Source organism: Pogonomyrmex barbatus, unplaced genomic scaffold (genome assembly GCF_055798465.1).
Source record: "Pogonomyrmex barbatus isolate J1 unplaced genomic scaffold, ASM5579846v1 scaffold16, whole genome shotgun sequence".
NCBI classification, from domain to species: domain Eukaryota; kingdom Metazoa; phylum Arthropoda; class Insecta; order Hymenoptera; family Formicidae; genus Pogonomyrmex; species Pogonomyrmex barbatus.
Genome location: NW_028297112.1, coordinates 5,071,369 through 5,086,315, shown reverse-complemented (window position 1 = coordinate 5,086,315; position 14,947 = coordinate 5,071,369). Strand labels below are relative to the sequence as shown.

At 37.7% G+C, this 14,947-nt stretch overlaps 2 protein-coding genes across 2 annotated transcripts; both read right to left on the bottom strand.

The window, feature by feature from the left end:
• Positions 1-634: 634 nt before the first annotated feature.
• Vlet (COMM domain containing 10 protein valette) lies at positions 635-3,096 on the bottom strand. Its single transcript, XM_011644588.3, has 4 exons — positions 2,859-3,096; positions 2,484-2,675; positions 1,874-2,237; positions 635-1,208 (listed from the first exon to the last, which is right to left on the bottom strand). The coding sequence occupies exons 2-4, from the start codon at positions 2,519-2,521 to the stop codon at positions 978-980; spliced, it is 633 nt and encodes a 210-aa protein (XP_011642890.3). The 5' UTR covers positions 2,522-2,675; positions 2,859-3,096; the 3' UTR covers positions 635-977.
• A 1,960-nt stretch (positions 3,097-5,056) lies between these two features.
• LOC105430844 (uncharacterized) lies at positions 5,057-9,610 on the bottom strand. The gene is made up of 3 exons (XM_011644585.2): positions 9,376-9,610; positions 6,771-6,961; positions 5,057-6,676 (listed from the first exon to the last, which is right to left on the bottom strand). The coding sequence occupies exons 1-3, from the start codon at positions 9,393-9,395 to the stop codon at positions 6,516-6,518; spliced, it is 372 nt and encodes a 123-aa protein (XP_011642887.1). The 5' UTR covers positions 9,396-9,610; the 3' UTR covers positions 5,057-6,515.
• Positions 9,611-14,947: the final 5,337 nt, after the last annotated feature.

Here is a 14,947-nt window from a genome sequence, read left to right as displayed (position 1 = left end):
ATGAATATCTTATGTCCGACAACTTTTTCACTTATTTAAAGCAATTAAAAAAAAATTGCAAAAAATTCGTGAACATTCTTTTAACTTTCTAAAATAAATGTTTATAGTTCATTTTCATTTCAATATTCATATTTCATTTAAAAAAAATAAAATGTAGTAGTTAATTACTGAAAATTAATCAAGAATCAGATAAAATCGAATAAAAGTGTTCTTTCATTTATAAAAAATTGTTATTAAAAATTGTAACATTTTAATTGTAACATTTAATTGTAACATTTTAATTTTGCTGATCAAATTCATTTTTCCTGTAGTAATAAGTAATTTTTCTGAGAAAAATAATTTTTAAATAAAATCATTCATTCAATCATTCATTTAGAGTAAAAATAACATACTCATAATTTAATTGATGATTTTTATAACAATATTATTTGATACAAACAGTATTTTCATGGATCATATGCGTCCACTATAAAATTTAATTCGCTATTGTTTCAAGCTACCGAATAGCTAACGAATAGCCTCAGCACATAGAAGTCTTCCTCATCATCATCTTATTTTAGATGCGAAAGAATGGGAGACTTTTCGAACTTCCGATAAACTTTCATAAATAGAAATCGAATACGAAATACTCATATTGAATTAAATAGTTATTTTCATTGATTATCAAAAAAAGATATACATTTCTGATACATCTTACAAATCTATTCTATCGATTTTAATTGTATTTTTTGAACAATATATCATTTAAATGTTTTACAAGAATTTTCATTTTATATATATATGTTTTATATATATATATATATATATATATTTTCTCGCTTTTGATATCTTCAATACAAATGGTTGCAGCAAATCGGCAAGAATAGAGTTCTTCAAATAATTATATATCGTCTATCATACATTTCTATTTATAATAGAAGGAATTTAATTCAATGATGCATGTATATTTACATAATAACTATTAAAATTCTGCAATCTTAAAGATTAAGTTTATCTAGTTGACTTTGAATTTTTTCCATATTATCATAAAGTGCCGTTAATTGCGACTTGTTGAATTCCACTGTCATCGTAGTATTAGTATCACGCATAACATCAGCCATATCAGCTGTCACACTAAGAATTAATTGTATTAAAGCAGTTTGTTGCGCATCTTTAGGAAATACAGAAGATGACGATTGAACATTCAGAGACCAATTCCAATTTACCACCTTGTATAAGAAAGGATATAGTTTAGTATATATAAGTAAAAAGAATGATTTGTGTGTGTGTGTGTGTGTGTGTGTGTGTGTGTGTGTGTGTGTGTGTGTGTGTGTGTGTGTGTGTGTGTGTGTGTGTACCAAAATATTAATCTTTTTGGTCATTATATTTGGTTATGATATTTTGCTTGTAATGTTATGTTTTGTTTTTTACATATATTTTATTTTTATATTTCGTAATCATGTGTGGATTACTATCTATTGAAATATAGTTTTATGTCAAAGAGACATAATTTTATATCTATATAAATATATATATATATCATTAAATTATTTTTATTTTATATATATATAATGAAATCAAAATTATAAAATTGAAAATGAGCATATTGCAAAACGATAAGAAATTTATAAAATAATCACTCTAATTAAGTTAAAATTCATCTTACTAAAATGCCTCCGCTTATAGGATATCTTATCATGACAAGTAACAAGAAATATTAAAAATTATATTTCAATCAATATAGAAATAGAATAGTTCTAAATTGTTTTCATTTATTATGACCAATATACACAATAGCTCATCATTAATTTTATAATTTCCTAAATATCTTTCTTTCACTTATATATATCTTATATTCTTTCACTTATATAAATCTGTATATAAAAATAGATACCTGAGTAGGAAAAATAGAACGTTGCTTAAAATTCTTTATAATGCCTGCTCCATAAGCCATCCATCCTTGTGCCAAGATCGACAGTTTGTCTTCATTTAATTTAAAAATACTTTTGATATTTGCTTCTAAATCTGATGGTTTTATGACGTAATAAGCAGCGTTTGCATAAATATCTTTAATAGTATTTAGTGCAATAGTTAACTTTTTTTTTGTCAAGCCTATAGAAAGCAGCAGTTGTTCCACTCGATCCTTATTAAATATTCTTTCTTCAGGATCATAATGCATGGCCTCGCACACATAAACGATAAGAGATCGGAATTTACTATTATCTAGTTGGTCTATTATTTCCAATCCTGGCAGCAATCTATTAAATTAAAGTACACAAGAAATTATAATTGCTGTATTGAACAATAATTTATGATTAATCTATCAGGAATATTAAAGAAATGATTAAAAGAATAATATAAAAAAAAATAAGAATAGAATTAATTTTTAAAGTTTGTAAATTTGCTTTAATGGCATTATTTTTTATATATTGTAAAAGATCTACAGAATAATATTTAGTAATAATAATAACACAATATTTACAACAATATTTTAATACACATACTCTCCATGAAGATGAATCCATGTTGAACGTTGAGACATCTTATGAATGAGACAAATTTCTACTTTTAGCACGATATTTTAATTGTATAATATTTTGGTTGTTATACAACTCCACATTTTCAGGAAAAAGAAGATTAGAAAAACAGATATATGTATTTTCGATTCTTTCGATTTTCCTGATTCTTCTAATCAGCTAAAAAACAAAGGCTTTGTTTACATTGTTTGCACTTCCTGCACTTGGCATTTCTCGCTCTTCCTTTTTTTTAAAAAAGTTTGCGTATAAGTCTATCTCATTCTTAAGTGAAAGAAAATACTAGGCATGCAGATAACGTGACAAACTTCATAGATCATGCGTTATTTATATGTTTTCGATTACAGTAGGTTTTGATTGAGGTTAATGCCGTCATAGTGTACTTCCTACACTCGCTTTCTTCTTTTTTCCAACGCGCACATCCTATTTCATCTCGCTTTAGGTGTAGAAAGTGCAGTGTGACGGCATAATCCGGATCATAACTCATTGCAAGCGAAAACGCTATTAGACTTTTTAGATTCGTTTGCATTTTCTAGCATTCTTCTTCTTCTTTATTAATGGCTGTGGTCCAGAGGCCCATTCTTGAAACATATCGCATATGAAAATTCTGTAACATATACTATAGGACTTTTGTATAAGATATGTCTCAAGAATAAAGCCTCTGAATTGGACCGATACAGATCGAAAGTCAGTAACGAAATAATTGTCCAACAAACGGAATGATACAATAAAACAAAAATGTAAAAGTGTAAAACGCGATTCAAATAACATTGAGTTTGGAACAATCCCGAATCAATTAAACGACATAAACTTAGGCTGATTAAAAATGTATAAGAAAAACATATATAAAAAAATATTAAGTTATATTAATAAATTTATTATGAAATAATTTTTCTATATTTATTTTTTCGACATATCTCTCTCTTGAATATTGAGGTATGGCTATTTTCATTTTATCATTTTATTCATTTAATCCTAGTTCTCTAAAGTAATTATATGATCTAGTAATCTAAGTGATCTAAACTATATGACGTCATTATTCGTTCTTAAACTGTTAAAAAATTGTGCAAAGATTGAATATGTCCTGAACAGGACAAATAACAAATATTTCCTAACATTTTTTGCACCTGAAATGAAAAGAATATATATGCGAATGTTGAAAGAAGGAAGAAGGAATGAAAAACTCAAGTGCAGGTAGCAATGCAAATAAATCATCTCTATTTGGAAAAATATTTCTCAGCAAAGATGTGACTGTATTATGTTCATGGTTGTATTATGTCTTGTTGTATGTAGTCTTGATTTGCTTGAATTTAATCTCGGAGAAACATTAATATTTCTTTATGAAGCTCTTTTTACTTATCCTTAATGTTATTAGAAATATTATAGAGATTTTGTATTCTAATTTTTAAAAATTAGAATTAAATGAAAAAATATGTGCATCTTAAATTCAGAAAATTTTTATTTTAATCAATCGGAATTCGTAATTATTTCAGATAATCATTTTTCAACATTTACAAATTTTATCAGTAAAATGTAAGCAAAAAAATAAGTCTAAAAATAAATCTATCAACATAAAAAATATATATGATAGCAAAAGAGCTGCCATTTCATTAATTGAATAATTGAATAATATACATTTAAATAGTTAGGAGAGATTTTATTTATTTATGCTGACTAGATTTACTTATGCCAACTAGATTATATCAGCAAACTGTTTTGGCAGAATATAAGTTTAATGCGCAGTTAATGTCAATCTGTTGCAATGTTCTATTCGAATCTACTTGGCAAAAACTGCTAGCATACTATTAACATTTTATTTACTAGATAGTTCTTTGTGCTATATTATATCTTGCATTTAAAATGAGACAAATGAGACAAATGTATAAACATTGAATAGAAAGAATAAAAACAATATAAAAAGTTCATTTACAAAGGACAAATAAAATTAACTTATAAAATTAACTCGACATGCTATTATTAAATGCGTTTATATGCGTTTTTTGTTCAAAACCATTCATTTACTGAACAGTTTATGGCATGATTTTACTAAGTATTTAGAAAAAAAACTAAGAGTAGAATTATATTTAAAAATATTATACAAGAAAATTATTTTTTTTATATATCTTTTAATTTTTATCGGCATGATAATGCTTATCTATGTAGAAGATATTTTACAATTTGAAAAACTAAAATGCTGAATGTTTTATTAAATAATGTAATACTAAAGTAAGATTTAATTTTTGGAACTGTTTTCATTTACATTAGGATTTTTTAACGAGACAATGTTCCACCATAGACAAAAAATATTCAAAAAGTAAACTCAATTCTATAACTAATTCTATAACTAAATAAATTGCAGTATTAATTTTCTCTTAAAGTAAATTCCTTATAAAGATTGCTACTATAACCAAAGCAACAAGAAACTATCTAAATCTGTCTTTGCTAGATTTTCTTTTCTTTCCAGATTAGTTTCTATATCAATAATTTATTTGGTTTCGAGGAGTAAAAATCTGACTTGGGTTATATCATTATTGAAGAAAAAATATAGAGAACCATCTTTATTTGTATTAGCTGTTGAACACATTTTACCATTTTAAATCTTAAACATATATGTTATTATCCTCACTGATCGACATGTATTACATACGAAGCAAAATAATGATACTGAAAATTATATGAACTATTGTCACATTGTCACCGAAATATGATAAATAAAATATTTGCGCTTTTTGAAGCTAATGCGTTACAAACTAAAAAAAACGACGACTTACACCTGACATCATCTGATAATTTTGAATAACATGCAAATTAGTTATCAGTTTCGATTAAATACATCAAACGAATTTCGTAATTTTTTGGTTTTGTGTCAACTGTAATTTCTCATATCGAATGACTGTCAATATTTGTTCTATATCATAGCAAAATTCAAAATAAATCTTTTCATTCATCAGTGTTTCTATACATATATAGGTACAACATCTGAATTGAGGTAAGACTATGTCTTATATCGTGCTGCATGTAATATAAAAAAAAATATTTTCGTTTTTTTTTTTTAAAAAGACCACGACCGATTTGATTTTTAAAATCATGTATTTGTTCTATGTTGAACATACTCTCTTCGAAAGTGTTCTCTGTCATTTGAAAAAAAAGAAAAAAAAATTTCTTTATGAACATATATCTTGCATTAGTAAGAGTTTAACGTGTTACAATTTACCTAACTTTAGATAAATGATCGGTTTCTTTGTTTTTTGCAAAAGTTACGAGATTTACATAAATAAAATACAGTGAAACACACAGTTTAGTGTTATCTGTAGAAATGGCGCTCTCTTCAGTTTTTGTCGGCGAACAGTCATAACTTTACAAGTTAATCTATTTTCGGGAATGTATTTTGATTCGCAGAAAAATATCCGTATTCTATCTCCGATGTATAGTCCAAGGTGTGTATGTGTCTATAGATATAAGCTACAATGTGTCCGTGCGTCGGAACAATGAGGACTAGCAAGTAGGTGGAAATATCATGCTGCGCAAATGTACCCATTTTTCAGACACCGCACCATCATTTTGTTTTTGATGAATTAGAAATATATTATTTCTAAACGTTATCGGGGTATATTTCCTTATTTCTTACGATTCTAACGCTAAGTGAATATATAATATGTATGCACGTGGATGCCAGTACAGAGAACACGATTTGTTTACGCTTTACATTACATTAATCAAATATAATAATCGCGATATTTTCTCGGAAAAATCGACTCGTGTTGCTATTGCCAATTAACAATTGCAAGTATTATGGGAGACACACACAATCATCCTGAACACAGAAAGTTCTTAATGCAATAAACGTCAAAATGTTTGTTTTTTTTTCTTCTTTTTTTTCTTTTATGCTCGCCATCCTTTCTCTGAAAATGCACAGATGATCTGCTCTGGCTTCACACTCGGTAAAGTTAAAATTGCATCTATAGATTAGGTCTGTCTGTCAATAATAAACATGAGAGAATATTAGGCCGTGGCCTCCTCTGCATCGCCGTTATTCTCAGCCTCGGCGCACTTCTCCTCGAGTCTCGACTTCTTCTCAGGACTCGCACCATCTGCTGCATCCTCTGCCGCATCAGCCGCAGCCGTTGATTTCCTCTTTACGCAGCAACTGTCGGCGGGAGCATCTACGAGAGCGTGCAAAAAAAAGTACATATATTATCATATCGTAAATCTTTTTTTCTAAACGTCAAAAATATCTCAAGTCAAGTAATAACATACCTGTCGAGTCTCCGTTTTCCGTAGATTCTGCTTCTTTTTCATCTGTTTCCTTCTCCTCGCTCGAGCCATTCTCTTTGGTTTCCTTTGCATCCCCATTTTCAGATGCTTTCGAATCCTCATCAATTTCCTCTGGCACTACTACCTTTTCCTCTTCCACTACTTTCTTCTGAGGAGTAGTGACTTTTGTTTCCCTAAAAATAATAATACAAACTTAGCTAATGTTTCCATTATATAATATTAATCTAATATAAGTATTCTATGTATAAAACGAGTCATATATTAATTCTTTTTGCTTTGCAAATCAAATAAATGATAAAAATATACAGTTTACAATCAAAATAAATTTATCAATAATTAAAAATAATTAAAATAATAATAATAATTAAAAAAATTATTTTTCATTTAAATTATCATATAACTGTAGCTTGTCACATACATACAATACTAATGTAGAAAGTAAATCGCAATGGATATAAATAACAATAAGTAACATGAGAAAGAATCTTTGGTGAGAAGGAATTACTCAAGGAATGCTCAATAAAGTGCTCAATAAATAAGGAATTATTGAATGCTCAATAAAGTGCTCAATAAATATGCAACAAGACTAATTTTAACTTGAGCTAAAGCGATCGTTTTATTTCTATAATGCTAATGCAAGAAGTGACGGAACCGCGATAAAAACCGCGGATCGCAAGGACTGCGCGATATATGTTTCCCGTTTTAAAATCGGCATGCCGTTGCTGGCGCGCTCCACACAGCTTCGGTATTTGCTGCCGTTTCACATTGCTGGCTGGCAACAAGGACAGCGCGACGAACCGAGAGAAATAGAGATAGGACGCCGCCAACGGTGGCGGCATCTAGCGAGTTTAATATTATACCCCGCCCCCTTCCGCCCCGGCGCCCGCGTCCTTCCCAACATCGTCGACCCACCGCGCGACCCGCCGCCATCGCTCTATACTATTATCATTATTACTACCACTACTACTATCCGTGCCACATACTTTTGGCACACAATCTCCAACACCGACGCGGCTTCAGCGTGGCGAATCGTTGGACGCTCGTGATCGTAAACGCGACGTATAATACGTAACGATGAACACGCGTCCTCCTGCACGCTTTCGACATCGCGCCTCACGCGCGCAAAGGGAACGCATAGGATGCCGTTACTCCTAACCACTCCGATCTCGAGAGCCGACGGGGATCGAAACCGGTATAATTGAAAACCGATCAAGGGATAAATATAGATGGATAGAAGTCTTTTTCGCGCTTTTCCTTTCTCTATCACGTCGAGATTATATCGGTTTCGCTGCGCGGCGGATTTCCGCGCGAAAAGTAGGTTCGCGCTGACAGAAGCATCGCCGTCGCCGCCGTCGTCGTCGTCGTCGTCGTCGTCGTCGTCATTGTCATCGCCAGCTACGTCTAATCGACGCGAACCGGCAGATCGATACGCGTCGTCGACCGCTTTCCGGCCGATGCGCGTGGCGAAGAGAGAAAAAGAGAAACAACAATTTCTCTTGTCGAGAGAACAAGCGAGAAAGAGAAAAACCACGTGAGAAGAGAACCGAAGCGGAGGACTCCTCGCTCCTCCTCCAAAGTGATTCCCGCGAAAAATGCAACGTGCTGTGCGCGCGTGTATATACATTTCATATACACACATACATGCACACATGCACTCGCGCGCGCACGCTGCTACATAGGCGACGTAAACAAACGAGCGAAGTGGTCGAATGCGAGGGACAAAAGAAACACGAGGTCGCCGTCGTTGCCGTCGCCGCTATCGTAGCCGATCGGTGGCGATGCGCTCGTCTTCGATCGTGCGCGGGCGGACGCTTGCGGGGATACGGAGAGTAGGAAGGAGGAAGAGCGGGAGAGGGAGTGAGAGAGAAAGAAAAGAGAGGTTTCGGCGCGGGATGAAATGATGCCGCTACGAAAACCTCGCAAGTAGAGCATGCGTCGGGTTGGGTCGGGTCGCGCGCGCGGTGACAAGGGCAGGTAATTTCCAACGATCATTAGGCGTACCACGAATCGGTCTGAGTATCGTTATGGCGCGATAGAGAAAAAAGAGAGAGAGAGAGAGAGAGAGAAATAGAGGGGCATCGCTCGCTGCCCCCTCTCCGGCGCACACTACGCTTCCCTCCCTCTCCTCGTATTCGTCAACGTTCCTCGCCATCGTCGTCGCCGTCGTGATCGTGATCATCATCGTCGTCGTCGTCGTCATGATCGTGGTTATCATGGTCGTCGTTATAACGTGCGGTGGTATTGTCGTCGGCGGCTTCGAGATATTTTTCGAGAACGATCGAACAAGAACGAGTGAATGACGAGGATGAAGATGAGGATGAAAATGAGGATGACGTTGACGTCGACATCACCACGATCACGGTCACCACGACTATAATGACGACGATGATAACGGATAAGACGCGGGGGAATCGCGCGATCGGCGAGGATGACTTGGGCGCTCGCGCCGAAAGGAGGGAACCGACGCCGTACGCGATTTTTCCGCCGTCGAATCGATACCGCGCTCGCCGCGCGTATTTACAGTTGCATATATATATATATACACACACACATACACACACACACACATATATATATATATACTCACTTGACCTCTGTGTCCGCCATACCGATCAATTCGATCGTGAGAGAAATCCACGCACGTTCCTGCACACGAACTCAGTGAAAGCACACCTCAACCGACACGGCGGTTACGCGTCTTCTACGCACCGGTAAGCACACGTCGGAGATTCCGGTAACACCGCTGCCGCGTACCGACGCGCAAATGGCAGAGGGAAACGCGCACTGATTCGCCCGAGACCCGAGCAACTACGGCCCGGCCGGCGGGCCGGCGGCCTTCAAACGCTTTTCTTTCCCGCTCATTTACAGATGGCGCGCCAGTCGCGTCGAGTACACAACGCACACATGCACGCCGCGCTCGCGCTATACGAGGAAAGGAAGCTTCGTTAGAAACGAGTGAATAATGTAAACGAATGAAATATGTAAAAGTAAGGTATTAAAAACAAAGAAGAAATTAATATTTTATTTCTACGCACAACGTCGTGACGTCACGATTAGCATTCTTCTCTAAATTATTGAACGCGTGATGATTGAACACAGTGCGACTAAAAAGAAATCGAATAAATAATTTAACGTTAATTTATTATACCTTGCTAAATATAATTTTAAACTAATTTTTAATAAGTAGGAAGGCGATTTTTTTCTATAGATAAGAATGGAAAATATGCTGATGTAAGATGCGTTATTTCGTAAAATTACATTATCCGTAAAATCCGCAAATTTTATCAGCGTTGTTTCAATTTCTAATTCTTATACATCGATACATTTATTACGGAATTGTTATATCTATTCCTCGTTCCTCATGTCTTATTCAATGTGTCTCGGTTTTTGTCATCATGTGATTCTCGCGTGCGATATCATCTGCGAAAGTATCGCTCGCGTTAGGCAATGCCTGACCTCGTTAAATTTTACGAAGGTATTTTGGGTATCTGTCAATAGGGAGATTGTCCCGAGGACGTTGTTTCTCTGGATTTCAAGTACGATTATAATCGTTGACAGTGAATAGAACCAACGTTATTCCGTAGGCAGACACCAAGGAGAGATCGCGTTCGAAAGCAACACATTGGAAACGCGTCCGACTACTATCTACGCCAACGAAAGCGATCGAAAGCGAGAAAATAAGGGGAATACGACGTCGCGCAACGCAGCCATTCGATTATTCGCGGCATCCGAGGCTCGGGCGCCTGCGATCGTAGCGACATCATCTCGATGCTCGACGATTCCCCCTCCCCGAACCGGTCTTCTTTTCCTACTCCACGCCGTCCAATTAGATCCCACCTTGCGTCAAAAAATACGCGCGCGCTTCCGGCCGCGCGTCGGTCGGTTTTATTTTACGCGAACGGATCGTCTTTCGCCTCGCGCGAAAACATCTGACTTGATGCGACATCGAGAATAACTCGCCGATATCGATTAGGTCGTGACTCGCCCTCGCTTCAATGGCGAGGGTCACGCGTCTCCGACGATCGCGTACGTCCGTTCACGACGCACTTGGGAAAGTTCTAGAAGTTTCGCGGTATGGCAGCGCTTCCGGTGTACGGGAAAGCTGCGCGACGAGCGGCGCATCACAGCCCGTTGCCTTTGCGCGTCCATGTTACAGGTTGCTCGTCGGGCCTCATGATAAAACGCAAGCTTTCCCCCTCGTGGCAACACACGAGGATGCGATAACATTTGCCGCTCGTCGAAGAGAAATCGGCCCCCTCGAGCGGACTGCACGATCTCTTTTTAGGAACAGGTTCCGTTTACGTTGTCCCTAGGCTTCCGCTTTCTTCAGATATCTTGTCATTGAGACGAGAAAGGAAAGAAAATATATAACCGTTTTCCTAGGAATTTGACATTTTATAATAATCGCTTTGCTTCGCAAAGCAAAAGTTCGTTAATTAACTTTATGAATTTTTATGTCAAATACAGAATTCAGGTAGTAAATTTTTTTCAATTTTATTTTAATTCTTATAAAAAACATTTAAAGACTGATGTATATCCTGAAAATGATGTACTGTTTGAACAAGCGTCCCTCGAAGGCGTTCTAAGGCGTACGCAGATAATTTATTATTAATCGCGGGCGCAAGTTTTTGGCCGTGCCACGCTCGCAGCAGCGTGCCGTTCTGCCCGTTCCGTAAATATATTTTTTGTTCTGGCACACGTGCCGGCAGTCCACGTAAGCACAAAGATAACCGGAGCGAGCGGCAGCTGCCATGCACCGTGCGCAGGTGAGACGAGGCGGCCAGATGCCTCCTTCCGAGCATCTTTCGACGAAACCGATTCTGGTCCGGGTGTACCATTACGTTCAGATCCGTACAGAATTTTCGACCGAACTTTCACAGAGGAAAGCAACGTGCGGCATATACGCGTGCGCCTATAGCGAGAAGGGAATATTCTCCTTCTCACTCTCGTTCTCCTTCGCGCGCGTTCCTTCCCCCTCCCTCCCCCCTCTCTCTTTCTCTCTGTCCTTTCCCTCTTTTCCTTTTGTTCTCTCCTTCTCCGACCGTCTCCCACGCGTTTCCGTCGATGCTGAAATTCGTGGTAGCGCGGGTCGCCTCCTTTCTTTCAGGATCCTTACGTAATTGTCGGTCGTGATAAATTAGCAGATATTTGCAATCGTAATGAGTATTATCTGGTCGTCGATGCAATCGCTTCATGGTAGGTCGGCGCTCGCTCGAAAGTAGGTGCTCGATAAGGGCCGAGCTCGTTTCCATCATGTCGGCAAACGTGACGACCGCCCTGACCGCGATCTATTCCGACGACAGTAACCTATATTCGCCGGTGGCAACACTTTTGCCACCCTGCGTCGAGATCGCTAAAGATAGCGGCGCGCATCTATAAATTTTCATTTCGCTGGACTGAATTCCCATCTCACATCGGTGTCGCTCTTATTAAGGTGCACTTTCGGGTCTAGGTTCTTGAGACGCGCTAACTAGCTTTTACTTACTCCCGCGACACATAGAAGAAGAGTGAAAGAGGGCGGAGGAAGGGGAGAGATCCGAATTAGAAATGGAAATACACTGGCGGCGGTGGACGTGTGTATTTCCAGTGGGGCCTACATACGAATACGCTTATTAATAGCGTCCCGAATAAATATCGAATATATATTCCAAGGATACGCGCAGACTATTGCGTTTTCGCGACGGTCTGTGTAAAGTCCGCGTGAAAGCGCGCGTGAAGCGTAAAGAAGCTCATTAAATAATCTACATAATGAAGCGATATATTAAGATCTTAAAAGCAAGTATTCCTGCCTCAAATAGACTATATTTCACTTCGTTATGGGTTTCTTTATCTCTATTGAGATAACGAGAGAAAATGAATTATCCTTTATGTATGAATTATCCCTTAAGCTAATATTAAAGATGATGGAAAGTACCATTCATCTACAGATCTGTTCGGAATAACTAAAAAACTTGATTGAGAGAAGCATTTGCGTATTTTTAATGAATAAGAACGTGATGTTCCACAATTTCGAGATCAATTTTCTAATTATATTCAAAATATTCAATAAAATCGAAGAAAGTCGTTTTACAGCTTGGGATCTGATCTTTCGTCGGCGAAATGTTCCACCTAAGAAAGTAGCGTGTGCTTCCCTTCGACAAATTGGCTCGCCGCTTCGGGTCATGGAATCAATAGAGAGCATGGACGCGCGCATCCTGTAGGGTAGAATCAAATCAGGCTTAACCCTAAACAGTACAAGCGGATTGCTATAGGCCCTTTGTTTATCTTCGATAGTATTGGGACTTGCAAACAAGAGTGGGATACGTGTTATTATGTGGATCATCACTGTGATACGAGACACGTGTCTTATATAAACAATGCACTCATACAATCGAAAATTCAGAGAAAGAAGATTCCAAATTACGATAAATGCCCGTTCTGTCCGTATCTCCGTTACCAACAATTACAAGACTGTTGTACATTAGAAAGCATTAACAATTTTTACGCGGCTGAGAAACTAGATGTCTTTTATTGTTGGACTACAGTCTTATCTTGACATATTTTTTTCCCCTCTTGCTCTCAAGTCGCCGTAGGTCGTTCGTTTTCAAGGCATCGATATACATATATGTCATACGACCATAGCTCATCTGAACTCGAAGTGCTCTTAATCAGTCGTCGCGTTTGCCGGTATAAAATAATTTCTCAGTGTAACCATAAAACTTTTACGCTCGGCTACCTCCCCTCTTCTCTTTATCCAGGCTTTATCGTGGCGTTCACAATGCGGCTACACACGAAAATGCCGCGTATGTTCGAGCTGGCCTGACCCGGTCGTACCTTTTTGACTCGCGAGCAACCGGTTCGCGAGCGTTCCGTCCTCCTCTCGCTCGTCCTGATCCTCATCCCTCCGGCCCCCCCCCTCTCTCTCTCTCTCTCTCTCTCTCTCTCTCTCTTTTCTCTCTCCCGCCTGTCCGGCGCTTTCCCGTCAGTCGACCGTTCTAAAACCGCGCCGCCTCTGTCTACAGTTGGGAACTAATCGGCAAAGGATTATCACAGGTCAGCGGGTGTTCAACCTTCCGTACACCTACCTACCACGGTTCGATACCGCGATATCCGATTATTATTAATAGCTCGACGCCGACAACAACGACGACGACGACGACGACGACGACGACGACGACGACGACGACGACGACGACGCCGCAGCCGCCATTGCCGCCCTCGTCATCATCGTCGCCATCGCTGAAAAACTCTCGACGCTACGACGGCCATCCTCGCGAGTCTATTCGGATTCAAACACCGGGTCTTTCCGAGCTTTCGAACCGGTTTTCCCGTTGACGTGACTGATAGCAACAAGTCCCGTCTGTTATCCTCCGACCGTGGTGTTCCGCGTCGCGATGGCGACGCGGCATTTATAGGATTTGCACGTAAAGCGGGCCGATTTATTCGGCGCGCATTCGCTCTTGATATGTATCCTCACGTGTCACCAAAGTTACAACGATTGGACGAAACATTTTCGACACAATTTGTGGCCCCCTAAAAAAAAAAAAGATACGACGTACATAAACGAAAGCAATGCTCTTATGTAAACATCCCCAAAGCTACTCTTCTAACGATTTCACGTGTCTATCGGATTAGAACGGTCGATTTCACTCGTACAATAGTTTGTCTGATTTAGTCCTGAACACTAGCGCGATGAAAGCTTTCGAGCAGTAATATGCGTCGTTTGCAAAATTATTGTACGCCAAGTTGTGTGCCCTAGCACTCGTTTTAATATTGTTCGTATATTTGTTCGTGGATGTGACTCGCTCGACCTCTCCCAATTCGATAATCCTGAGATAAGAAATACTATTATGATAGAGCGCGGATTGTTTTCTCTCTCGAGAACTGGATTTCAACATAAACTGGCCGGCGGAGAAAATATATCTCTTAAGAAATTAAAGAGACTGGAAAAAGCGAGCAAAGCGCGAAATGGAATTATGAATAAATATTATATTATGGATAATATTACATTATCCAAAGAGGAAATATAGAGATCAAATAAGAGTATTGTATAAAAGAGATTTGTCAAGAAAACATTCAGCTTCAATCATAGAATTTATAACGAACGTCGCTTGGATATTTTCATGCTTGTTGTTCATCTATTTTAGTAACTTTTGCGCACGATAATATTTTTTTGGCGT